Source organism: Neophocaena asiaeorientalis, unplaced genomic scaffold (genome assembly GCF_003031525.2).
Source record: "Neophocaena asiaeorientalis asiaeorientalis breed wild unplaced genomic scaffold, Neophocaena_asiaeorientalis_V1.1 scaffold148, whole genome shotgun sequence".
NCBI lineage: Eukaryota > Metazoa > Chordata > Mammalia > Artiodactyla > Phocoenidae > Neophocaena > Neophocaena asiaeorientalis.
The window spans coordinates 91,313-118,428 of NW_020174050.1; the positions used below are offsets into that span (position 1 = coordinate 91,313).

The following is a 27,116-nucleotide window of genomic DNA, read 5'->3' on the forward strand; positions in this document are numbered from 1 at the left end:
ATTGTAGGATATTTAGCAGCATCTCTGGCCTCTACTCACTAGATGCCAATAGCAAATCCCTCCTTCCCCATTCCCTGCTACAAATTGTGACAACCAAAAATATCCCCTGACCCCCTAGACATTTCCCTGAGGGGTAAAATCATCCCTGATTGAGAATCACTGTTCTGTAGCATTTTTATTTTAGCAGTTAATCCATGTGGGGCTATGTTTTTTGATATTATGTGTGCTTTTTAACTAAATTATTGTTGGTTTGTTATATGTTTTATTAACTATTTTTGTGTATCTCTCTTCTTTGATTAAATACCTGATAAATTCCTTACAGACAGGTGTGTTGTACTTCTCTGTATTTGAAATGATTGGTCCATGTCATCTGCCATGGATGATTGATTCATTTTAGCATAGTGCATAAGAAGCAAGTGTCCACACTCTGGTTTCACCATTTATTTGATTGTCACTTCGGGCAATTCATCTCTCTATAGATCAGTTTCATCATATATAGAAAGGGGAGAAGAGTATCTTCTTCATAAAGTTCTTATGAGAATTAAATAAATTAATACATGTAAAACTCTAAAACAATGCCTTCTCATGGTAAATACTATCCAAATATTACCTATTATAATGTGCATAGAACCAAAAGGTGCAACATAGTAGAATGGATGATTTCTGTTCTCACAGGAATGTTTTATATGGTTGAAAAGACATGAAAACCATACCCAAAATTAAGAGGACCACATGCAAAGTAAAATGTGAAGTGTCTACAACAAACAAACTGTCACCATGTAGTGTATGAACAACTGACAAGTGACTGATAATTATTTGGAATTCAGGGAAGAGAAAATCACAGAGGAATGGAATGGTGGGGGAAGGAGTCACAGAAGAGGTAAAATTTGAGTAGAACTTTAAAAACAAGTTGTGAAGAGATGAGAAAAGAGTCTCGGCAGAGAGGAAGTTTCATCCAAAACCCAAGAAGAGAAAAACCAGGGCATAACTGGAGAGAATGACTAAATAATTCTGGCTACAGTAAAAGGTTGAAAGGACAATATGTAAAAACGAAGCAAAAATCAAAGTTCATATTTTGTCACATGGAATCAACATACAAAATCATTTCTATACATTTTAGTTAATTGTTACAGTTCCCACTGGTGGCTGGAACAGCCACACCAAGGCCCACAGTTTGATATGAAGCATATTTTCAGCATATATGTTTCTTTACTTCAAGAAGAAGAATAACTCATGGTCGTTGAACATTTTCTTCATATCAGAGAGCGTGCTAAGCACTATATTCTATTTTAGTATTCTGTTCAGTATTCTACTTAAATTAAATGAAATTAATGCTGTCATATGGTACACCACACTTCACAGATGAAATTACTATATGAAAATATTATATATATTCGAGTTGAGTAGCTCACCCAGTGTCGCATGATCAGTGTGACAGAGGGGATTTAAACAACTGTGCTCTCAGCTACTATAATTATTAACATTGTCCACAGGGTCTTCTTTCTCTAGATTTTTCTTTATAACTTTTTCTGTGGCATGTGTCCCCTCAGGTGTTCAGATTTTCTGTTATTCTGAGGTTTTTTATTTTTGCTGGACACAGAATTTTTTAAATTGGGACTCTGGTTGTTCTTTATATAGGTACTGTCTTGACCAACATTACATACTTTGCATCAGCTGTAGTTACTTCCTTAACACCTATAATCACTATCAGAAATGCATTCATATACCCATAATAATTTCCAGATTTTTTGTAATTAAAACATTTTGCATAGCATATATTAGGAATATTTACTAACTTTCCCAGTAACATAAGCCAAAAATAAAAAACTGTACTGGATACAAAATGAGACTAACTTCAACTGATTACAACAATCATTATTATTATACCAATGTGTCTCACATAAAGTGGGAGATATGATTGAAAGGTGAATTAAAATGTTAATTTGACTGTCTAGTTACAGAGGGTGGATTTTACATTATAGCCTTAGGGATACTTTAAAAGTTTTTGAGTGTGGCAGTGAAATGCTGAAACCAATATTTTAGGAAGATAAATTTGGTGTTGGTATGCAGGAAACTGAAGGAAAAAGAAACTAATGGGCAAACATCTAGAAGACAACAACCCCAGGACTGAGTATGAAGGATGTTTTAAAAAGGTAAAAGCAACATTACTTATGATGTATTGGATATTTGGCTTAAGAGTAAGGCAGAACATGTGAGTGCTACCAAAATTATGATCACGCTCATAAACCATAAAAGACACGTACACACACACACACATTTCCCTGTCTAGCTGTCAACTAGGAAACTTAATCCCATAGATTTAGCATCAACTTCCATGAAGAGGAAATGCCTTCCATCAGGTACCTCCTCTACATCCTTGGAGCTCATGGACCTAACCACCAAAACTTCTCCTATAACACATGAACACACACAATGTCTTCATGGTCACATGTTTCATGTAGTTTCTCCTACACAAAGGACAATCAACCTATTTATTAAGCACCCACTGTATGGCAGCTGTTGTGTCTTGATCGTTTCACCAAATCTTCAAAATAACCCTATGGTAGGTAGTAAATGATTATTCTTATATTACAGAGGAAGAAAGTGGAGCTCAGAGAGATTAACGGACTTGATCAAGCACCACAGCTGGAGTAAAGACAGTGAGAGAGAGAAGAGAGACCAAAAATAATACTTATCATTTCATTAACATTTTGTTATTTACAAAACATATTCACAATCTTTATTTCTTTGCCCCCTAAAATAATTCTCTTATCAATGGGAAATGGAGTTTTTCAGGGACAGCTTCTTAGATAACATTATTTGAGGCTGTTAGGCCTAACTTACGTATGAAGAAATCTTTCTCCTAAAATACCAGCTTCCTAAATGTTCCCTGTAATTTGCAAGATCTCTACTCCCCTAAGGAGTATACTTACTCATCCCTTCTCAAGAAACTAATCTTAAATGCTTATCCCTACCACATCTGAAATCATACCTTTGGAAAGACAAAGAGGGGCAGAGAAATAACAAAAGCAGCTAAAGTTCAATCCATATCTAAGACATTCTTATTTGTTCACAGAGAAAACTCCATTCATGTTGATGTTGGCCTTTTAAGTGACATGAATATGACCTACTAACCTGGCTTGATACTAAATGCCTGAAAATTGTTCTATCTAAAGAGTGAACTGAGAGTAGTGCCCGTGGACTTGATTGGTTCATGGAGAATGTCCTGATTTATGTCTCCCTCCTCCCAAAGAATATGCACTAAAAGTTTACCTGAGGTGATTATTTCAGAGGGTCCAACTGAAACTTCTTGCAAAAGTTTGGCTATCTCTAGTCTATAATCTTCAGATACGAAAATATCTAGGAAATTCTGAGGAAAAAATCATAACATATTCATTATCCATCTAATATTTTCATCCTCTCTTCTAAACCCAGAAAGTTATTTTAGTGTTTCCTTCTAGATTGTGTGTATGTTGGGAGAAGGGAGGAGCATTACTTTTACCACAACAAACATGAAAGTGAAAATCCTGAGAATACTAGCTCTTGGTCACTAACTTTACCTGAAGATAAAAACCTGCACAAAACAGATAAGGGTTTATTTTGCCCCTATTTTACATATATTTCCCCCAGCTCACCAAAACCATTGTCTTCAGAGTTTATGTTTATTATTCCTTCAGTGTCTTCTCTGCAATCGAGTTCTCTGAATAAATACAGGGGTTGAGTTACAATTAAAAATAATGAGACTCTACTGGGCCAATGTCCTTGCATGAAATAAAAGGGTGAGGGCTAATTGCAGGAGCAGAGTTGTGATTTTTTTCCCCAATTTAGCTTTACTTTGATTGGTGGATTGGCACTTTAAATAAAGGTTTCAGGTCTTCCCTGAATGAGGGATACAGAGTGAGTCTCAGGCACAGTCCAGAAAAAAATTTTAATCTTCTTTTCTTAGAACTATCTTGGTTGGCATCACCAGGCCCTGAGAGCACAGTGCATGCCAGCATTGAAGGTAAAATGTGATTTTATGATTTCCATGTGATTCCTGTTCTTTTTTCCTATCTCCAGGCAGCTTTTATAAAGAGGATTTATCTTCATTTGTCACCAGAAGCTGAATAATAGCTTATTGTGAAACATTATTAGCATGTTCCAGAGGAGACCTGCCTAATACCCTTTCAGCTAAGGACAAAAAGACTTGCCTATAGACTTTTTTTACTATTTGTGATTGTTAGTGACAGTACCTAATTTGGAAAAGTATTAGAAGTTGAGCAAATCTCTTGACTAGTCAGATTTCTGTTCATGTGAGAGTAAAGTGCCTTCTGGACTTATAGAATAAACTGAAGAGATAATTCATTTTAGAAAGAGGAAAACTCAATTTTGAGACATATTTTCCACTAATATCAAAGGAAATTAAAATATTTAGTTAATTTTTATTTTTAAATGATAATTATTGGCATGGTTTTCTGGCTAACCTAAACATAGAATAGTATACCCTTTATATCTGCATATAAAGGTTTGTTATGAAATGACTGTTGGTTGTATTACATTTAAAATGCATTTCAAAATTTATTCTGGAGGGAAACAAAGTAAAAATTCCTGTGAATCATACTTAATAGACTTAATAGACCAACATTTCACATAGTGGAACATTTAAAATTTTAATTTAATGAATTTCATTTATGAAATGAAATTAAATATTCATGGAAGTGTTCCCACATGTTCATTTAGGTGGTAGCTCTATAAAAAAAAAAAAAGTACTTATAAATTTTTTAATTGCTCGTCAATTCATTCCAAAAACTAATAAATAAAAATCAGTTGTTTAGCAACATTTATCTGTTTTGGTTTTGTTTTATTTTGTTTTGAACCTAGTCATTTTGGAAGAGCAAAGAGCTCATGGAAATATTGTCTTTTAGCCATTCTGAAATAAAAATTCATCTGATTTGATTCTCCAATACAACTCTGTTTCAGATCCCACTTTTCAAAATGAAGGACATGATACTGATCCTGTGCCTCCTGAAAATGAGTTCTGCAGTGCCGGTAAGTCAGTCTTCTAGAGGGTACCCTAGTAGAGACATTGCCAGACACCAAACAACACTGAAGGAAGTGGTTGAGTGTCCATAATTGGACTCATTGGGATTAATCCAGTGGTATCTTCCTACTGAGTCAAAAGTCAGGTGCCCAGATGTCAGCCCTTATAATCCAAAAGCAGTAAGCCAAATATAAAATTTTGTTATACAAAAAGATATTTTAAATTTTCCGAAGACAACTTCTACATCTTATTCCATTCACTCAAAGTTAAAAGATGTGTAAAGCAATTATACCCCAATAAAGATGTTTAAAAAAAAAATAAAAATAAAAAAAATAAAAAAAAGTTAAAAGATGTATGTGGTCTCCAACAATGTCACAGCACAAATTTATTATCAATTACCTGCTATCATTATGAAATCAAAATGGAAAGAGGAAATTTCTCCAAAAAAGTAAAGTACGTTTTTTCTTCTTCATTTTTAAAAGAACAACATTAGCCAAATTACTATGGTTACAAAACTGAGCTAAGTAATTCCATTTGAAGCTAGTAATTAACCAACAAATTTGCCTTATAGGGAGATACTGTGTGACTAAGCCCTGAAGTTTCTTAAATTAAAACACGCCATGCAATGGGCTACTTGTATGTTACAGTCCTGCACCTGGTACATTCCATCATATACTGAGATGATTTCATATGAATACAACCCTTTGAGCACTGAACTACTCCAGCCAATATCATGTGATTCTGTTTACATGAAGACATTATTCAGTTGCTTCATGCATTTGACAAATATTGACCGAGCACCTGCAGTGTATCCAGCAATGTGCTGGCATTAGAGATGTGAAACTAAATGTGACGTGGTCTCTTGTCTTGAGGAGCTCATAGGTGGTCTTAAATGAACTTTAAATATTTAAGTTCCTTGAGACAAAGGAGTAGCCATTTGAGCTTCTTAAAGTTAAAACATTTCAAAAAAGGGGGATGAAAACTGACTGCTAGGATGAAAACCTCCATTTTACAGATAAAAAGAGTTTCTTTTATATTACTCAACATGAATTTTAAATGAAAGAAAAATTAAAGTTGCCACCTTAGCTTACCTTTGTATGATACTGACATTGGGGTCACCTCAGCCATCCACCATCAGTCTAACACCTTAACACTCTTGGAACTTACAATGGTCCACACCTGTGTCAGTCAGGTCCACTCTGAGCAAGAGGACAATGGCTTAAGATTGCCAACTGCCAAATCAGATGTTCTTCTCCTTTTACTTCCTCCTGGGAAAGATATCCTCTGTCTATCTGCATTCATGTAAATATTGCTCATTAATTCATGACTTGGATCAAATAGAAGCAAAGTATACTTTGCCCTGTAGTTGAATCTATCCCAGTTACCTTATTTTTGTACTGGCTAATAGGAGGAAAGAAGGCTCTACTCTCACATCCCCTCAAATTCCAAACAATTTTCTCACCACACACATACACATATCACTCTTTTTGTCTACAAAGGTAACCTCTTTCTCTACTTGGAGTATTTGCTACACATTTATAACTCCTTCCCTTCTATCCACTTGCAAAACTGTATTATTTGAAGAAATTTGCACCATGACCCAGAAGGTAGGATTTTACCTGTATAAAAATGTAGGACGTGGAGACAAATAACATATGCTCAGAAAAATATTCCTGAACTTCCTCACAAAGGAAAAATAATCCCAATACATTTTGTGGAGACTCCAAAAATACCTGTGGTTTAAATGAAGGAAGTAAGGCATTAAAACCCCTTGACCCTAGATGTAAGAATATCCAAAGGAAAAAAACCCCTTAAAATCCAATTTACTCTAATTGTTACTCTTCTCTTCCATTCTCTGATTTTTTCCCCACTTGTATTCATGCATATTAATAAGGATTGGCTTAGAAAGGAAAATATCTTACAGTTTAAAAACCTAGCTGTAAATATAGCTATATTTTTTAAACAACTTTTAAATGAACACAGTAAGTATAATAGTACTTGGTACTAGAATACCTTTTACTTCAGAAAAAATGCCTTTTATATGATCCCAAAAATATAAACACAGATCAACAGGTTTATACATAATCTTTCACAATAAAAATTTTTAAAAAAGAAAAAACATTTAAAAAATAATAATCTTTCACTAAAGATGATGGAGGATTTGTTGAAGCCCTTTGAATGGGAGGCAAGTTAGGTTTTACACATGGTTTTGCCGAATGCCGTGATCCCACACCACGTTCCACAAACCAGGTATGTAGATTTGTCAAACACACAAGAAAACTGAGTTCGAGTTTGTTCCCTTTGCTTTTCTATGTGATAATATTCAAGTTGAGTTATTAGTTTTCTATTTTGTTTCTTTTACTTCTCATTTGTTTTCAACATAACTTTCAAACTAAATCAAATTTTGCTTTTAAAGCAATATAGCATTAAGATGTAGACAAAGGGTAGATGATTCATGTGGGAGCAAAATTATTCAATATTAGGAATTCCCTGGTGGTCCAGTGGTTAGGATTCCATGCTTTCACTGCCAAGGGCCTGGCTTCAGTCCCCGGTCAGGGAACTAGGATCCCACAAGCCGTGCGGTGCAGCCAAAAAAATAAAATTTAATATTATGTTAATACTCCAAACAATTTAAGTTTTTCTTCATTCTACCCAAAAGCTCAAGTCATTTGGGTAATAAACCAGTATTAGCTGGCCCTTAGGTATACGTGTGGCTTTCTATTTTCAGTGTGTAACGAAGTTTCTCATCAAAGAAAATTCAAAATTATTTTTATTTCCATTTAGGTGTTTCCTCAGCAACCTGGGACACCAGGCATGGTTAGTTTGAGCCTTGAGGTATGTATTGTCAGAGTATTTATATATAATCTTTACATTGGTAAGTTCTTCATAAGAGAAATACATGGGCTGTTTCTCAGTTTTCCTGGCCAGAAGTCAGTGGCTGTCCTCCTGAGCAGTTCTAGAGAAGTTTATGACATTTATTAGAGCCTCATCTTATAATTTTACTGCAATTTTAAATTTTCAGTTGTTTTGGTTTTTAGAACATCATCTGTGTGTGATCAAAGCAGTACTAATATTTAATACCTAATACATATATATACATTAATTGAAACACATTATTCTGAAGTCACAAATGGCTTATACTTAGTTCCTTCTCCATATAGCATATGATAAAGTTCCCATGAGGAAAGTTTATCTTACAAAATGTAATTGTTTATGAGGACTGTAAATAGCATTAACACTGTACTATAGTGCCTCCTGCATAGGCTTTGTCTGTCTTATTGCAGTTCTTATACCTAACATATACTCTGTCTAGAAAACCCCAGCAAAATAGAAATGTTTCAGATATCAGTAAAAAATATAAACAGTTATGAATAGAAAAATATTTATGAGATTACAAATTTTTCACAAGGCCTTGCAAAATTTATTTATATCATGACGGTCTGAGGGAAATCGATACTTTGTGCTAGAAGCTTATTTCAAAATGAAGCTAAGTTTCACTGAGTTTTGTTTTTTTATTCTTACTTTCTAGCTTAAACTCAACGCAAAGCACTCTAAACCTCTTCCCAGGAAAAAATGAAATTGACTTTCTGTTGAATTGGCAGCATTCTTGACCATCTATCTAGATACTTACCATTTTCCCCAGTGTTTTTTATATTTATTATTTTGAGAACTTTTACTTGGGAAGGAGGTAGGGTTGTTTTGTTTTAATTTGTTTGGTTTGTTTGCCTGTTTTTTCAAATTCCTCTTCGGGCTGGATTTATAAAAGGCAAAGTAAGTTAAATGAGGGAAAAAAGAGTCAATGAGACAATGTCCTTGTGATTATATTGATATTTCAATTCAATGAACTATTTTCCCATGTTTCAATATGACCTCCACTTAAATATTTTCTCTCTTTTAATTAATGATGAAAAGCAAGCTCACTATTTTAATAGCAATGATAACAACAATGGCAGAACCACATTTAACATTTCTACTTTTTAGTGATGATTTGTGTCTCTTATTTTATTCAAATTGACCCACTCCAAACTTTGTGCTAATACTACCATATGTTGAAAATCAATTGTGTCATACACAAAAGGAACATATGTGACAAACACTAACCCACTTTTTTTTTCTTGATAGACAATGAGACAGTTGGGAAGTTTGCAGGGATTAAACATGCTTTCTCAGGTAACCTTATTTTCAAATAATTCTTATTGCAAATATTCATGGTGTTGGTGGTAGTGATATTAGCAGCAGCACTGTAATTCATAAAATTTGTTTGTGAATAAACAATATCCTAAATACTGAAAAAGCAAATGAGTAATTGAGATAAGCTAAAACAAAATAAGGACCTAGGACGGGATGATAGGAGAAAATAAAAATAATGTTGAATTTTCTTTAGTAAGAAAAAAATTCTTTTTTGTATTATTAATTTTATTATGCAGCCCAAAATATGAATGCTTAAAAAAGCAAAATCTCAAAGAAGTTTATGGGAATATGTCAGACTGGCTCAGAATAAAAAGCAAGTCTATTGGAAGACTTAACCCAGCCACATTAAATTAACGAATAACACTCTAATTTTTGCTATTTCTACACTTTTTGTGGATTTTTTAGAAAATGGAAACCAAGTTTAAGAAAACACTGAAATATAAGCATACTTTTTTTCTCCGTGTCTTTAGTATTCAAGACTTGGCTTTGGGAAATCATTTAATTCTTTGTGGATGCATGCTCTCCTCCCACCACATTCCTCTTTCCCGTGGATGAGACCAAGGGAACATGAAACTCAACAGGTAAGTTAATTGCATCAATGTGTCTGAAACTTCAAGCTTTAAAATATTCTCCTGCTTGCCTTCTCTAAGTTGTCATATAGTAACCACAGACAGGTAACAGTAATGAATAAAAAAATTTCCAAATAACAATAAATCAAAACCTATAACTGTTTTTAGTACTTAGGAAAATTTAAAATAAAATGGTCCAAATTTTCAACCCATTTGTATATTTACTTCAAATAGGAAGATATGGCTTCCAAAACATAGAAACCTATGTTAAAGATATGAACAATAAATAAACTAGCCTGAAAATGAAAGCAGGCTGTATCCTGGAAAATTCTGATTTCAGTCAAGATTCCTTAAATAATTACTAAAAGACACATTTAAAATGATGCAAAACATTCCTAATTAAAACATCATAGGGCTTCCCTGGTGGCGCAGTAGTTGGGAGTCCGCCTGCCAATGCAGGGGACACGTGTTCGTGCGCCGGTCTGGGAAGATCCCCACGTGCCACGGAGCAGCTGGGCCCGTGAGCCATGGCCGCTGAGCCTGTGCATCCGGAGCCTGTGCTCCGCAACGGGAGAGGCCACAGCAGTGAGAGGCCCGCGTACTGGAAAAAAAAAATCATAAACCCTAAGCAATTAATAAATACCTCAATCAGTTAATCATTATTTATTAGATACCTAACAAATACATAAACCAAATGGTAGATTGGAAATGAAAGTGAAGGTGTTTAAGAATGCCTTCAAAGCTTACAAAATTTCACATCTGATTAGGGGATAAGACAAGACAACATATTACAAGGTGCTAAGTTGTGAGGTATAAGTAATGAATGAGGTACAAGTAATGAAAGCCCAGGAGTTTAGAGATGGGCAATGGTTGAAGAGATGAAGCACAGCCAGATTGTTGTGAGACTTCTTTTTTGTTTATTTTTTGTTTTTTTGCGGTACACAGGCCTCTCACTGTTGTGGCCTCTCCCGTTGCGGAGCACAGGCTCCGGATGTGCAGGCTCAGCGGCCATGGCTCACGGGCCCAGCTGCTCCGCGGCATGTGGGATCTTCCCGGACCAGGGCATGAACCCGTGTCCCCTGCATCGGCAGGCGGACTCTCAACCACTGCACCACCAGGGAAGCCCTGTTTTTTGTTTTGTTTTAACATCTTTATTGGAGTGTAACTGCTTTACAATGTGTGATAGTTTCTGCCGTATAACAAAGTGAATCAACTATACATGTACATATATCCCCATATCTCCTCCCTCTTGCATCTTCCTCCCATCCTCCCTATCCCACCCCTCTAGGTGGAGACTTCTAAGCCACTTTGAGGAGCTTGCAAATAATTTAAAAATAATAGGGAGCTGTTCACAACAGGTAATTTCAAAGAGGAGCAAAAAAACATGGTTGTTTTAACAGGAACTTTTGATTCCAGATGGTTTTCCATAACAAGCAGCATTACTCACCAAGCCACATTTAGTGGGACAGTAAATTATGTTAATGGTGATTCTTTCTCCACTTGATTGTTTCCAAAATGAATTCATGATGTAAGAATTTGATTGGTATTTTATTTAATTACCCTTTCTCCTTTCATTAACTCAAAAAATATATTATCTAACCTGTGCCAGTCACTTATTAGGACCTATGTTAAGTCCTGGGGCTATAAAGATAAATAAGACATTATCCTCTGTCAGCTGACCAAGGGACAAATCTTTATTAGCAGTAACTGTAATCTAGTGGGAAAGTGTTAAAATAGAGATACATAGAGGCAGCTGTGGGAACCCAGAGGACGAAACGGCTCAGTCTACCCAGAAGTTCATATAGCTTTCCATCTTCATGCACAGTCGTAGTCCCAAAGGAAGTAGGGGAGGTAAACACCTACCAGACTGCTCCCAAAAACACTGACTTTAAGTGAATCAGTGCTTCCTATGGAACACATCTTCAAGACAAGTCTCCTAGACTCTCTTCCAAGTAGAAAGTTCCCCAAGCCCTTTTGCTTTGTCAGACACCACAGTTCAGTGAGCCATCGCTTCCTGACACTCCTTTCAAATTTCTCTGCAGTATGAATATTCTTTGCCTGTGCATCCCCCACCTCTCCCATCGCAGCCATCCCTGCAGCCTCCACAGCCAGGACAGAAACCTTTCCTCCAGCCCACCGTTGTAACCTCCGTCCAGAACACAGTCCAGAAGGGAATATCTCAGCCTCTGATTTACCCGGGACATCCACCCTTGCAGCAATCAGAGGGGCCAATGATTCAACAGGTGGCACCATCAGAAAAGCCACCAAAGACGGAGGTAATTCCTTTCTCTGAAGTCAGACCTGGATCGTCCATTAACTTAGTGAAAGAAAATCGATTTGCAGAGCACATTTAAATAATCAGAGCTTTGGGCATAATGCATGAAAATACAAATGTTTTCAAGCAATTGACATATCTGGGAGTAGAATATAAATATCCATTCCTGCCCTTTGCCATCTAAGATGGGGCATGGATTCTAAAAGATCCTGTTCCTGTAAAATTGGTTTCTTAGTTACAAAAGATGAAAGCTTTCAGAGGAAATAGGACAGCCCAGAGAATTCCAGGCTTCTTATCACCAGGCTCTTTTTTCAATGTTGGAAGGACTAAGAAAAGTGATTGATCCCTCCGCATTGCAAATAATATTTTTGCAGTATTATTTCTCTATCTGGTAATAGAGAAGACAATCAAGCAAAAGTATCAGGTAATAATTTTGAGAAAAGAGCAATGGACAGGAAAGGAAGGTATCATGTAACTAGTATGCTGCAGGCATTTAACATCCCCACATACCATCCTGACTCCAATCCTATGAAGATAGATCTTATCATCCTTTTTTAAAAGGACATATTTTAAGAGGTTATAAAATTTTCCCAGTATTACACAAAAATTAAGTGGCACAGTCAGCATTCAAATCAATCTGGCATGCTCTGATTCCAAAATTCATTACTTTCTATTCTGCAAAACAAAGCAAACTCATGACAGACATGCCCCATCTCCTCTCTGTGCACTTGAGTCATGTCAGTAAAGGGCAACTGTAATCTCTTGGTTGTACCCTCAGAGGCGAAATGAAAGTAAAAACAAGGAAATTCATTTTAGATTGTTTTATCATAATCGTAAATAAGATAAGAACATTTTAAGTTCACTTCGTCTATTTTAATTGTTCAGTAATTTTAATATTTATCTGTAATGCAGTTGCCAGGAATGAATTTTGCTGATCCACAAGACCCATCGGTAAGTACAAATCTCAGTAAGACACTTTCTTGGGAAATACATCTCTATACTTTAAGAAAGGAGAGTAAAAAATTTTAATTGCCCCATTTATCCATAAATATGAAATATAACGTGTTCCTTTGTTTGCGTAAGTATTAAATACTTGTTTATCATAGTAATCCATCTGAAAATAAGTTTCATATAATTCCTAGAAATGGCCGTAATGGGAGGTCTGCCTGTGTTATAGCAAATATGAATTGCTTATTCTCTTTCTACCACTTAAAGATGTTTCCAATAGCCCGTTTGATATCTCTGGGACCAGTGCCACAAAATAAACCACCTCCAGTAAGTTTTTTTAATACCACTTCTCTGTGATTTACTTAAAAGTTTTTCTCTTGGGAAATGCATTTTGTGATGATTATTGTATTTATATTTAGCTTTATCCAGGAATATTTTACATGTCCTATGGAGCAAATCAATTGGTAAGTCTTTATCCTATAAAAAGTATCATTTTAATTAAATGTTTTCTTAAGAGATAATATTATAAAATCTAGGCCTCAAACAATAGATTCCATATTCTCTGAATGCCTAAGTTAGCAACTGAAATGGCAAGGAGGCACACTTCCTATTTGGATAATTCTGGCCAGGCATACAAATACACACACACACACACACACACACACACACACACACACAGTGGCATTAAAGAAAAGGTAACTTTTCTATCTTAATTATCCAAATTGGCTACATTCATTTAATAATGACTCATCTCTCCACTTTACTCTGTCTCTGGACACGGTATTAATATTAAGTTTTAAAGAAAGACTAAATGACTTTTAACTTTGTCTTGAGTAGTTACAAAGATAATAGGAGTCAGCTGGCTCATAATATGATGCTGTGTTTCTTTTTGAACAGAACGCTCCTGCCAGACTTGGCGTCATGAGCTCAGAAGAAATGGCTGTGAGTAATGTCTTCAAAGTCTTCTTACAATAGTGGCCAAGGGAGAACAGTCACAGATGACTGGCTGCAAGAGGTGTTGGCCCTGAATATAGCTGAATATACAGCATGGGACTCAAGTTGTTCCACTCCAAAACCAAAAGCTTGATTCTGAAGCAGTATGCAAAGATTTCATCACATTTCCCATATAGTCGTTTCTGAGTGATGACCATTCTTGCACATAGGATTTTGCCCCATTTCTTGAATATGAGAACAGGAGAAACCTCTCTTGAAAAGCCACCATTATTAAACAGCAAACGCTTCAAACCAAAAAAGATACACATGGTTCATGAAGTTCCCGTTACTTCTCAGACCACTTAACCCCTCAAAACAACAAATTCAACAAAATTGCAAATCATTTAGACCTCAAAATTGAGAGATCAAAACAAAATTAACCAAGTTTAAAATTTGATTATTGTAAAATTCAAAGTACATTAACAATGTAAGTCAAGTCAAGTGTATTCTTATTCTCTTATCATTATCTATGCATATTACAACTTTAAAATTTGAGATCAATAGACTCACACAACTGGACTTTTTTCCCTCAGAAATTTCTACGTTAAATCTGTTAGAGCACAAAGCAAAACAAAACAAATTAACTGAATTAACAAATCATTATCAACTACGGATCCTACTGATTTAATAAATACATGAAAACATGCTATCACTGAAGAAAACTTGAATCTCAAGTTTTCTGTGAGTGAGACACATAAAAAGATCCTATGGAGGCAAGATAAATAAGATAAGGTTCCTGATCTCAGGGGGTTCACAGTCTAGTCAGTGGAAAAAATAGATACAGGGGCAGAAAATGTGAAAATCATGTGATAAAGGTAGCAGCCCAGGGGTTCACAGTGCCATCCCTGGAGAAGATGGGAAAATCTGCGAGTGGAGAGCCAGGAGAAGATAAGAGGAAAAAGTACTGACTCTACATAACACCAACGAAACGGGTTGAAAATTCAAGTGTGTTAATTATTATTTTAGAATTTTAATTAATTTATATTTTGCCTCATTCTTAAAAGATTTTTCTGTAGCTTATGAAAAACACAATAAATATAACCAAAAAACTGAAGATAGAATTTAAAATGAGGAAATGAGAATACAGATATGCAAGTTACAAAGCCCTGCACACTTGCTGTAAGAAGCCCAAGATTTGGTCCTGAAATTTTTCGCAACAAAGGAAAAAAGGACACATGGTCAGTTCTAGAATTTTAACTGTCCACAGGAAGAAAATATTTCTGTTTCTACAGAGGGAGGTAGGGAGGGAAGAAGGAAGGAAGTAGAGAAGGAAGGAAGGAAAAATTTTTAAAGCAAAAGAAAAAATATTACATGGGGCTTCATTCATTTTGAGGGATACTGAGAAATGATACTGACAATGTCCTCCAAAACTCTGCTCAACAAACTCAGGAATGCTTCAGATTTTGTCTTATGATGGAATTGCCCTTTTCAACTGCTTATTGTTTTCTTAAAATGAAATTCAAACTACCTTTTGCCTGTAGACTTGGTTCTGTCCTACTTCCCTGCTTCTTTCCCTCTTACCCTTCGGCAGGCATTCAAAGGGTCTTCATCTCCCTTTCAAAGAAGTGAGAGTCCCCACCCAGAAAAGTACAGAAGCCAATTTAGTGAGAAATGTGCTTACACAAAGCTGTCAGCCAATTCTCTGTTCCCTATCTGTTTTTTATGGTTTTTCAGTGAATCTGACTGGTATAATGTCATCGTATAGTTAATAATATGTGATAAATGGTTTTTTCCAGGGAGGAAGAGGAGGCCCCATGGTCTATGGAGCCATGTTCCCGGGATTTGGAGGCATGAGGCCCGGCCTTGGAGGGATGCCCCCCAATCCAGCCATGGGCGGGGACTTTACTCTGGAATTTGACTCCCCAGTCGCTGGAACCAAAGGCCCGGAGAAGGGAGAAGGAGATGCACAAGACCTCCCTATGCCGGAGGCCAACCCAGCCGATCTGGAAAACCCAGCTCTCCTTTCAGAGCTAGCACCTGGTGCCCTTGGAGGGCTTCTTGCTAATCCTAAAGGCAATATCCCCAACCTAGCAAAAGGCCCTGCAGGGCACAGCAGGGGACCCCTCAGGGTCACCCCAGCAGCTGCAGACCCACTGATGACCCCTGGATTAGCTGATGTTTATGAGACCTACAGTGCTGATGAGACCACAACTCTGGGTCTCCAGGAAGAAACCACCGTGGATTCCACAGTGACCTCTGACAGTCAGCACACATCGATGCCAGGAAACAAGGCCCAGCAGCCCCAGATTAAGCATGATGCATGGCATTTCCAAGAGCCCTGAGAGGCTTGAGATATCAGCTACTTTCTCTATGCACAAGCTCCCCAGCTTTGTCCCAATAGTCTATCTTTTTGCGAAAACACTTATTACCCTCTGCAGCAAAGGCATTAAAAGTGTTAAGCACATACTAATAAATATAAGTGGCTAGAAATAGTGTAGGTCCCCTTCTTGCTTTCATTCTCTTATTGAAATAAAATGTGTTGCCTGTCTCTGTGATTTAGAAATACTATTAATAACATCAGAGCAAGTCTAAGGGTCTGTGCATTTGAAAGTCACCATTTCTTAGCTGTCTTGACATTATAGAATTTCTCTTACTAGCATGACACTGTTATATCCAGGAAATGTGACATTGCTTTGGAAATTTTTCTCTAAGCAAAGGCACATATTCTTAGAATTATAAGTTATTTCATTTAAATGTTATTAAATGGGGATTGGTGGACAAGCCCTGACTGGTATTACTGGGTTTGGTATACTGGATTTAAAATTCTCATTTGTAGAGTATTTTATTTAATCTAGTAAAAGCATCTAGCCTATTTTAAATAAAAATTTTTCTCACTGAAACTATCAGAAATTATACACTTATTATTTACATATATTCAAACTATTAAGAAAAGCATACTCATCCCCTGTATTTGCTACTCTTTAACCCATTTTATTCAACTCATTTTTCTTTCCTGGAAAGTTTATTGTGTATCTACCAATGTCCTAGGCACTGTGCTAGGGAACAGCGACACAGCCCCTTCCCTCAGAGCTTTCAATAGGGATGATTGACAAGCAGACAAGCAACCACAGTAATAACAAAAACAGCCACTCTAGGCCAAGCCCTAGTACTTTACATGTATTATCTCACAACAGCACTGCAAAATAGATACTCCCAAACCTGCAAACATGTGAAAGTGCTATAACAAGGCCAAGTACAGGGTATTCTTGAACCACAGAGGATATTAGGGGTGTCTCCAGCCTAAGGTTAGGAGCATGGGAGGGGATGGGAGGGATCACATAAGTTTTCTCAGAACAGTATCAAAAGCATCTGTAGAATGAGGCCTCCAAGAGGAAGAAACACAAGAAGAGTTATGTGGGCACCATGTAAGAATTAGCTCATTTCTGTGAAATATAATGTGGGAAAATGATAACCAGAAAATGATCATTACTTGTCACCAAAGCTAGGTATATATCAGTCACGGCTATTTGCCTAAATTAAGAGGTTCCAAGGCCAGATCTGAAAATTAGCCTCATCCCTAAAAAGGAGCCTCCTCCTCCATTCTCTCCACTTCCTCCCAAGTTGCCCAGCCCAGGTCTTAGGCTCCATGGAGCTCAGATTCCCCTCCATGCCCCGTGGAGATTTTGGACATGCAGCCAAGGAAAAGAGCCCTGAGATGCCTCCTGACCTGGGATACTTCAGGAGCCTTAACAGGACCATGCAGCCACCTCTTATTTTCTCGCTCTCTCCAGGCAGAGCTCTGCTCACCCCCACTCCATGGGCTAGAGCAGAAGGAGGATGTAGGAGATTCAAATTCAGTTTTTGTCCCATAGTGGCTCTGGCAAAGGTGTAAGGGTAACAGAATGACTGCCATGGTAGCCAGCAGATGCCCACTGAGACCCACCTTAGCACTCCAGACAGTCTTCTAAAAAGCAATACGGGGACTTCCCTGGCAGTCCAGTAGTTAGGACTTCGCCTTCCAATGCAGGGAGTGCGGGTTTGATCCCTGGTCGAGGAGCTAAGATCCCACATGCCTCAGGGTCAAAAATACAAAACCTAAAACAGAAGCAGTATTGTTACAAATTCAATAAAGACTTTAAAAATGGTCCACATCAAAAAAAAAGCAGTATGGTAAAAGACATATAGAGAGATATGTGTTCAAACTTTGACCTCACATCTAATCATCTATGAGTCTTTGGAAGTAAGACCTAATCTCTCTGCTCCTGTGTTTTCATTTCCAAATTGGAGCTACAACCCAACTCACCTCACAAGGTTGTTGTGAGAATTAAATGAGATAAAGTACACAGATAAAATTGTTAAATCATAGTAGTTTCCTTCTTTTCCTACTGATAATTTTCATAAGGAGAACCAAGCAAAACAGCAGCAGTAACAGTGGAGAAATGGAATTTTCCCATTATCTGATGAAATTGTGCTTTTCTATTCACACTTCCACACACTACCTTTTTTGTCCTTCTTTGTAATTCATAGCATACATTTATGAGCTCACATACGCTGGTTTCTCTGATGAATGTTGTCCTATAAAGGCCTCAAAGCAGGCTGGGCACTTAATTGTGTAAATAGTTAGATCAACTTTGACAAGGTGGGATACCAAGTTGTTGATACCCTGCCACCATAGCCACCTCAAACACCAGTCCATGAGCAAACACCAAGGTGGTCAGGGAAAGAGGCTAAATGTCGCCCACAGGAGGAGCCATCTTAATTATTGAGAATTTCTTCTACTATGGCTTCCCTCTACCAGAAATTTATATGAGAAATGAATATCTTCCTACTGCATCCCATCCCGAAGCCTCTATTTAAATAGCCTGCCTTCTAGACTGCCTTATTAGTAATCTTCCAATCTTGCTCTTCCCAAGTCCTTGACCAGCTGACCAATCTGGTGTTGTCCCTGAGTTTGTATAGATCTATATCTCAGGCCATTTGTCCTTCCACACAAAATAGACAAACTAAAATTCTGCCTACTCAGTGGGGTTGTGGTGCATTAACCGTGCACTTCCAGCTGATACCTGAGTATAGAAATCCATGAACCACACACACACTCTTTCCTCTCCATTAATTGATCAGAAATAAGGTAGTCATATAATTGATTCTCCAAACTAGGATACTTTGATAACGAAAAGTGGTGTCATGAATGATGAATGAATGTCGGACAACAGGTGTAAACCAGTACTACCTAGGGCAAACCTTGACACCTGGTTATTCTAGTCATATGGAACTCCCCGTGAAGCCAAATGTGTGGATTGAGGGAAAGCCATCAAAGTTATAAAGAGGAACCTGAACCTGTTGCTTAGGCAAATTACTTGATGCCTCCAGACCTGCTAAAGCCTGATCATTTTCACTTACAATGGAATGCTGCTGTTTATACTATTTTATGGTTCAGTGGATCATAAATCATGTAGTTCAAGATGGGTAACTCAAGTAGCATAGTCACTTGGCATCCCAAAATCAGCATATTGTGTCTATTAGGGTCCAGTAGCAAAATAAGAACTTCTTTTCACAAGGAGAACCCTAAGGTTCCATGCTCTTATTCTCCTGTCAGGACTTGTCAGAGGTCCACAGATACTTCCATAAAGCCCTGAGTCATAATGCCAAAGTGACAGGGAAGCTTATGCTACAACACGTACCCCTCCCTTGTCCTAAGTCCCATTCAAAACTGGCAGCCTTTCAAGTTATACACTAGGTGGTATATGTTGTCTTCAGAACACAAAGAAATCCAAAAGCATTGTGCTTCTCTCTTACTGTAGGGTGGTGCAAGCTGCTGCAACTTGCCTTTCACTTTAGTTATCTTGACATGCCCCAGACTACTAAACCTCTAGAAATGTCAGGAGCCCCATAAACTCCTGCAGTATTTATCTTCCACCCTCTGGCTTGCTACACCATTCTAATCAAAACCTGTTGCATTGTGTCTTCAATGTAATGGATTGGCATGATTTCCTGTGGGATTTGAAGATGATCAAGGACCCTCAGGACTATCTTATGACAAATTGCAAGAGAGGGACACAGTCCTGGGGCAAAACAGTTTAAGTTTGTATTGTCCCTGCTGTTTAAAAGAAAACTGCTTCTGATTTTTCTTACTGATTGGAATAGAAAGAAAGCATCTGTCATATCAATAGCTACATATGAAGTGCCATGGGCTATACTGATTTGTTCCAATAAAGCTACCACATCTAGAACTATAGCTACCACTGGCATCACCATCTGATTGATTTTGCAATAATCCACTGTGTCCCCATGACCCATATAGCATTTACATCAGCCAAACAAGTGAGTTAAGTGCGGATGTGGGAGGTCATCTCCCAAGCCTTCAGTGGTGACACTAATCTCTGTAGTTCCCCCTACAGGTTTTACCATCTTGCTGAGGGATTAAAGAAAGGAATACAGTTCTAGGAGCTTCCTTCCACTTGGACCTTCCTACTTATAGCTTTCATTCCACTGGGGTAGGAATCAATGTGGAATGCTGCCAATTGTTAGGCATAACTATTCTGACTATATATTCTGGGACTGGGGAAATAACCACAAGATAGAGTCATTGGGTCACAGTTAGATGGATGTAGACCAAGATTCCATCTCTCATATGACTTCTATAAGCTTTAATTGGTAAAATATGAAGATTTTCAGGTTCATAACCACTATCTAATAACTTCCAGAAAGTTCGGGTATTTCTCTTCCCTCACTCCACCCTACACAGTCACCACAGTAAACTGCTTCAAGTCTTTCTGGAGAAAATCTAAGGAAACTTCCATAATATACATATGTGGTCTTTCTCACAGGGACCTCATCTCCCCTCAGCTAAGGGGCTCTAGGTCTGAGAACTAGATAAGAGACTGAATTCCATTGTGGTGACTTGAGTTAGGTTCGGTGAACCTAGAATTTTTTTTTTAACATCTTTATTGGAGTATAATTGCTTTACAATGGTGTGTTAGTTTCTGCTGTATAACAAAGTGAATCAACTATACGTATACATATATCCTTATATCCCCTCCCTCTTGCATCTCCCTCCCACCCTCGCTATCCCACCCCTCTAGGTGGTCACAAAGCACCGAGCTGATCTCCCTGTGCCACGCAGCTGCTTCCCAATAGCTATCTATTTTACATTTGGTAGTGTATATATGTCCATGCCATTCTCTCACTTCAACCCAGCTTACCCTTCTCCCTCCCCGTGTCCTCAAGTCCATTCTCTACATCTGCGTCTTTTATTTTTGTCCTGCCCCTAGTGAACCTAGAATCTTTTTATCTTTTTATGTCAAGCAGCACCTTAACAGGATGTCCATCTACTGTTTTCTAGAGACCATGATCTACTAGTCATCACCACAGGTCCCTGTAGGTCAAAGCACACTGACTACCATTCCATCTGGTGGCTTATTATATCCTCCTTGTCTCTGAGAGATAAGCGTCACCACCTGGCCTCTATTATTTCATAATTCTATATTACCCATTGATATTCCAAAGCAGCAGCCCCTATCATTTTATCTGACCTACAGAGGATAAAACCACAGAGCTCTTCATAATGCCTTAGTCAAGGAAGTGTCTTCTAGGCCATTCTGGGTGCAGAAAGGTTGGGAGTGAATCTGGAATGGTAAACATAATAGATCCATTATGCCAATGTGTCTCAATTGTCACACCTGCCATCAGTGTAAAGGCAATAATTTTGAAGTAGTACATAAATAACCATACTTTACTTACATCAAGTGATGATGGTTTTCCATTTACAGATGCAAAAATGAGGTTCCTTTTAAACTAAATTTTATTTTTTAAGTGTTAAAATTTTTGAAATTAAGTAAACAGTACAGATTAGGGTAGGATATGGCAACAATCACGAGGGCAGTAGTACATAAATGACTATGTATATGAATAAAGTTTGGGAAAACACTAACTTAATTCAATCTTCTCATTTATGGGTGAGGAGTCTAATGCCCAGAAAAATAATGTCTTTTTTCAAATTCTACTTGCTGTTAATAGCTGAAATATGCAGACCTTCAGATTTCCCATTCAGCACTCTCACACAGACCCTCCACAGCAGTCAAGCATCCACTTGAGAATCAAATGAAAGCTATGAATCATCTTTCCTAGTATTCATAAAATTCTCCCTACAATTTCAGAGATTACTCAGGCAGCCTAAAGTCTAATCATTCAAATACCTACCAGTATATGGTATTGTATGACTTGAGCAAATACTCAAACTGACCCCGACTCATAGTCTGAATTTTTCAGAACTTGAAAGTACTCTCTTTGGGAAGACAAGTCTCCAACTCATGACAGCTTTGAATTCCTAGGTGTGTTCCACTTCCATCCAAATCTGCAGCTCGTACTGAAAGGTCAGCTCATATGGGCTGCATGTGACTATCAGTCAAAGGACATCAACACACAGGCTGGGCTGCATTTTGCAAAGAGGGGCACCAAACCCAAAGTTTAGACAGTTCCTTTCTTCCATAAACACTAGAGACTAGGGGGAAAGTAGGAGTACCAGCAACCACACTCTGCAGAAGCCAGACGCTAGAAACAAAACTCCCAGCTTTGAGAAATGATCATTATGAAGCTGTTTGTCAGCATACCTTTTGCTGATGTCTTCAGCTCTCTGCCTGCACTTTCATCTTTCACAGGGCTCAGAACCTTTCTGCCCAGAAACCCTCACATAACCACCAGTTTGATAATGACTTAAAGATAAGCTATGTGAGCACAACGAAGGAAATGACTGTGGGTTTTCCCAAGTGGATGGGGATTACATTCTAATATATTCACAACCTAGAAATGTGGAGGTGTTATTTAAAGATGTGTTTAGAAAAACTGACATAAAATGGTCAGCCCTGGAGTCATGTGTCTAGCACAGGTTATACATGATTTCAATATGACTGTCTAGGGTTATGCTACTCCATGATGCAAGGAAGTCTAAGTCCCAGATGATGGAAGCTACAGCATTACTACAGGGCAAAACCTTGGGGAAAAAATGGAAGATAGAAGTCAGAAATCCTAAGACTGTCCCTCTGTCTTGGATCTCTGAGACTTCCTTTTATACCCAGCCCATGCCCAAATATGCCAAGTCAGCTACATTCAAGCCAAGTTTATGAAAGGTGTGGGTGTTGAAAACATAGATTTTGTCTCCTTTTTTGCAGTTTTAGAAATGTTAGTGCCAAGCACATACTTTTGTGAAAGATCCCATGCTGGTGCTGAGGGTGGTTACCTATCCCAGTCTCCTGGAAAGCACATTTGTCCAACAAAGACCCAAGTGAACACCATGCACTAAGCACTGTTTCTGGCATTGAAAAAAAAAACAGTAAACAGAAAACCAAATCTGTGATACAATGTTAAATAATGATAAGCCCTGTGTAGAAACTAAAACAGAGTGAGGGAAGAAGGAGGAAGAAGATACTACGGGGTGGTTAGGGAGAGGTCACTGAGGAAGTGACATTTGAATAGGATGATTTCCAAACCGAAATGTCCTTAGAGAACCTTTAAGGTACATTAAAATTTTTAAAAATAAAACACTGAATGCCAAAAAAGTTAAATAACTTGCTCAAAATTACACAGAGAAGAACATGGGACCCACTGGAAGCCAGTCTGACCAAGGTATTCCCAGTCTGTTATTCTGTGCTACCTGCTACCACTTCTAAAGCACCTTCTGAGTCTTGGTGTTACACAGGCGGAAGGAAACCTGTGAATTAACCCTGATTCCATGCCTGGATTTCATTAGACAGCAGTACAGCACAGTAGTTTAAATACCAATTCTGCCCTTCCTGGTTGGTGACCCCATTCCTTCATCGTTCTGTGCCATGGCTTCCTTATGTGAAAGCAAAACATGCAAGGTTAAGAAAGGTATTAAAACTCAACATGTTTGTTAAGAACTTACAATAGTGACTTGCATATTAAGAGCTCCATAAATGCTAGCAATTACTGTGCTTTTTAGAACTATTGATGTATATAATATCGCCTATCATTACAATTGCAATGAATTAATTATTTGTGTAATATTTGTTTAAAATCTGCCTCCCCTGCTATAGCCCATAAGCTCTGTGACAGCAGGGATATTTGTCTTGTTTACCTCAGTGTCTCCAGATGCTAGAATGGTACCTGACTCAGAATATGTGCCTGATAAATATTTACTGAATGACTTAATGAATTAAAAATGCATAATTGCCATAGATTTTGAAAAAGAAAGCAAAGCTGGTGAGAATTTTGCCAGTAAAAACTGCCATTGCACATTTAGACTTAATGAGTCTCTAATTTAGACTATTTGTTGCCACAAGAGAGGGCTTTAAGTAGGCAATAGCCTAAGTCATTTTGTATAAGCAGCTACATGTATATGGTCCCCTATTTTATACTGCCCATAATTACTTATCATAAGAGTCAAGTTCAGTTAAGCGTCTGCGATTGTACTTAATTCATTCAGCCAACACATTTTGAGCACCTACTAGACCCTGGTACTGTGCTGGCCACTAGAGACACAATGATACCAAGATGAGTAGGTAACTCAGGCGCTGCGGTAAATGCTGCTGCTTAGATAAGGACTCAACAGAAAAGTTGACTCTGCTGGGAGAGAAGGGTGGAGTTTCTCAGAAGAGGGTATTTTGGGGTTGGCTCTGAAAAGATACAGAGTTTTTTAAGTGGAAGAAGTAAAGGGGGAATTCTAGGCTCAGAAAACCACAAGTGCAGATGGACAAATATTTAGAAAGCTCTGGAGAGTCTGGGGAGGGGAAATAATATGGCAAGAGTGTCATGATGTCAGGAAATATTCTTTAGTGTTAGGTTATGAAAAACAAGAGGAGGCAGATAGTGACTTGCATGCCCAGCTAAGGAGTGTACATTTTGTTCTGTAGCTCTCAGAGAAGAGTGATACAGGACCAGAACTGGTCTGGGTGAAATTAACCTTGATAGCAGTGAAGTGGGTTGGAGGGTGTCTTTGAATGGGGGACGATTGGAGGCATGAATCCAGTTAGGACTGTCTCTGTCCTCTGAGTCTTTTTTCCTGTCTGCCCTTTCTGTCTCCCCAACCTCTGTGTGTGTGTGTGTGTGTGTGTGTCTCCCTCTCTCACACCCTCTGGCTCTCTGCTCTCTCTCACTCTCTCTCTCTCTCTGGCTGACTGCCTCTCCCATTATCAATATTTGATGTACTGAGTCTCAAACCTGCAGTGTGGTTATCAACTGCTAATAACTGCTCAAAATAAAACATCGTGTGCTGAAATGGACATTAAATTGAAAGTCAGTGCCACCAACATTGACCCTGACCAGGAGTGGAACCCTAAAAAAATCAATTAATCTCTCTAGACCATCATCCCCCCCCACCTTATATGCACAATGAAGTAGTTGAATTACCAGATTTTATTTAATTCCACAAATATTTACTGAGTGCTTACTATTGTTCAAGGTGCTAGGAATTCAGTAATGGACAAAACAGATAAAATTCCCTGCCTTTAGTGCAGAAGAGGAAGACAGACAAAAACTTTGTTAGGAAAATATACGTCAGTTGATGATGAGTGAAATCGAGAAAAATAAAGCAGGAGAGGGGATTAGTGAGGATGATAGGGCTACAGTTTTACCTCACTGAGAAGCTAAAATTTGAGTGAAGACCTAAGAGAGGCAGGGGAGTAAGCTGCATAGACTCTGGGTAAAAGCATTCTAAGCAAAATGCATAGCAAAGATCCTGAGGTACAAGCATACCCGGTATGATCAAGACAAAGTAACAAGGCCAGTGTGGCCTGAGCAGAGCAAAGACACAAAGTAGGAGGAGAAGGACATCAGAGAGCTGGGATCAGACACATAGGGGCTTGTGGCTATTTAAAGCCTGTCTTTAAAACAGGCTGAGATGAGGACCCATTGGAGGAAGGTCATGATCTGACTTATATATTTAATGTATTACTCTGGCTGCTAATTTGAGAATAAACTGAACAGGAGGAAGAGGGACCACTAAGGTGGTAAGATTGGACCACAGTGGGTGGAAGAGGTGAAAAATGGTCTGATTCTGGATCTATTCTGTAGGTAGGGCTGACAGGATTTTCCGAGGAATGGGAGAAGAGTCAAGGATTATCCCAAGGCTTTAGGTCTGTGAAACAAGAACAAGGACAACATCCCTTTAGATAATCCTGAAGTCTCTTCTACCTCTGAGATTTAATGATTTGGAGAAACTTTTTCTCTTCCTTCACAGTGGAATCTTCCACTATTTCAGAAACCAGTTCTTAAAAAACTGAACATATATGATATCTCTTTTACATTATTTTCTCTCTTCAGGAAGCTTTTCCAATGCAGGAAAATCTATGAAAATCTATTTCATTGTTTAAAAATAAATGAAAGAAGAATATTCTTTTGTTTAAAAACCCAATCTTTTCCAGTTGCTTATCTTTTTTTAAACATCTTTATTGGAGTATAACTGCTTTACAATGTTGTTTTAGTTTCTGCTGTATAACAAAGCAAATCAGCTATATGTGTACATATATCCCCATATCCCCTCCTTCAGGCATCTCCCTCCCACCCTCCCTATCCCACCCCTCTAGGTGATCACAAAGCACTGAGCTGATCTCTCTATGCTATGCAGCTGCTTCCCACTAGCTATCTATTTTACATTTGGTAGTATATATATGTCCATGCCACTCTCTCACTTCGTCCCAGCTTACCCTTCTCTCTCCCCGTGTCCTCAAGTCCATTCTCTATGACAGCGTCTTTATTTCTGTCCAGCCCCTAGCTTCTTCAGAACCTTTTCTTCTTTAGATTCCATGTATATGTGTTAGCATATGGCATTTGTTTTTCTCTTTCTGACTTACTTCACTATGTATGACAGTCTCTAGGTCATCCACCTCACTACAAATAACTCAATTTCGTTTCTTTTTATGGCTAAGTAATATTCCAATGTACATATGTGCCACATCTTCTCTATCCATTCATCTGCCAATGGACACATAGGTGGCTTCCATGTCCTGGCTATTGTAAATAGAGCTGCAATGAACATTGTGGTACATGACTCTTTTTGAATTATGGTATTCTCAGGGTGTATGCCCCAGAGTGGGACTGCTGGGTCATGGTAGTTCTATTTTTAGTTTTTTAAGGAACCTCCATACTGTTCTCCAGAGTGGCTGTATCAATTTATATTCCCACCAACAGCGCAAGAGGGTTCCCTTTTCTCCACACCCTCTCCAGA

At 38.0% G+C, this 27,116-nt stretch overlaps 1 protein-coding gene across 1 annotated transcript; it reads left to right on the plus strand.

The window, feature by feature from the left end:
• Nucleotides 1-3,901: 3,901 nt before the first annotated feature.
• On the plus strand, nt 3,902-16,833 carry AMBN (ameloblastin). Its single transcript, XM_024754151.1, has 11 exons — nt 3,902-4,003; nt 4,960-5,028; nt 7,805-7,855; nt 9,143-9,190; nt 9,682-9,792; nt 11,823-12,056; nt 12,968-13,006; nt 13,271-13,330; nt 13,423-13,467; nt 13,901-13,945; nt 15,733-16,833. The coding sequence occupies exons 1-11, from the start codon at nt 3,989-3,991 to the stop codon at nt 16,276-16,278; spliced, it is 1,263 nt and encodes a 420-aa protein (XP_024609919.1). The 5' UTR covers nt 3,902-3,988; the 3' UTR covers nt 16,279-16,833.
• Nucleotides 16,834-27,116: the final 10,283 nt, after the last annotated feature.

Excerpts from the sequence above, each read along its gene's own strand:
- AMBN (XM_024754151.1), top strand. Across the intron at positions 7,856-9,142 it reads TGGTTAGTTTGAGCCTTGAG|ACAATGAGACAGTTGGGAAG; the intron begins GTATGTATTGTC and ends TTTTCTTGATAG. Across the intron at positions 13,007-13,270 it reads CTGATCCACAAGACCCATCG|ATGTTTCCAATAGCCCGTTT; the intron begins GTAAGTACAAAT and ends TACCACTTAAAG.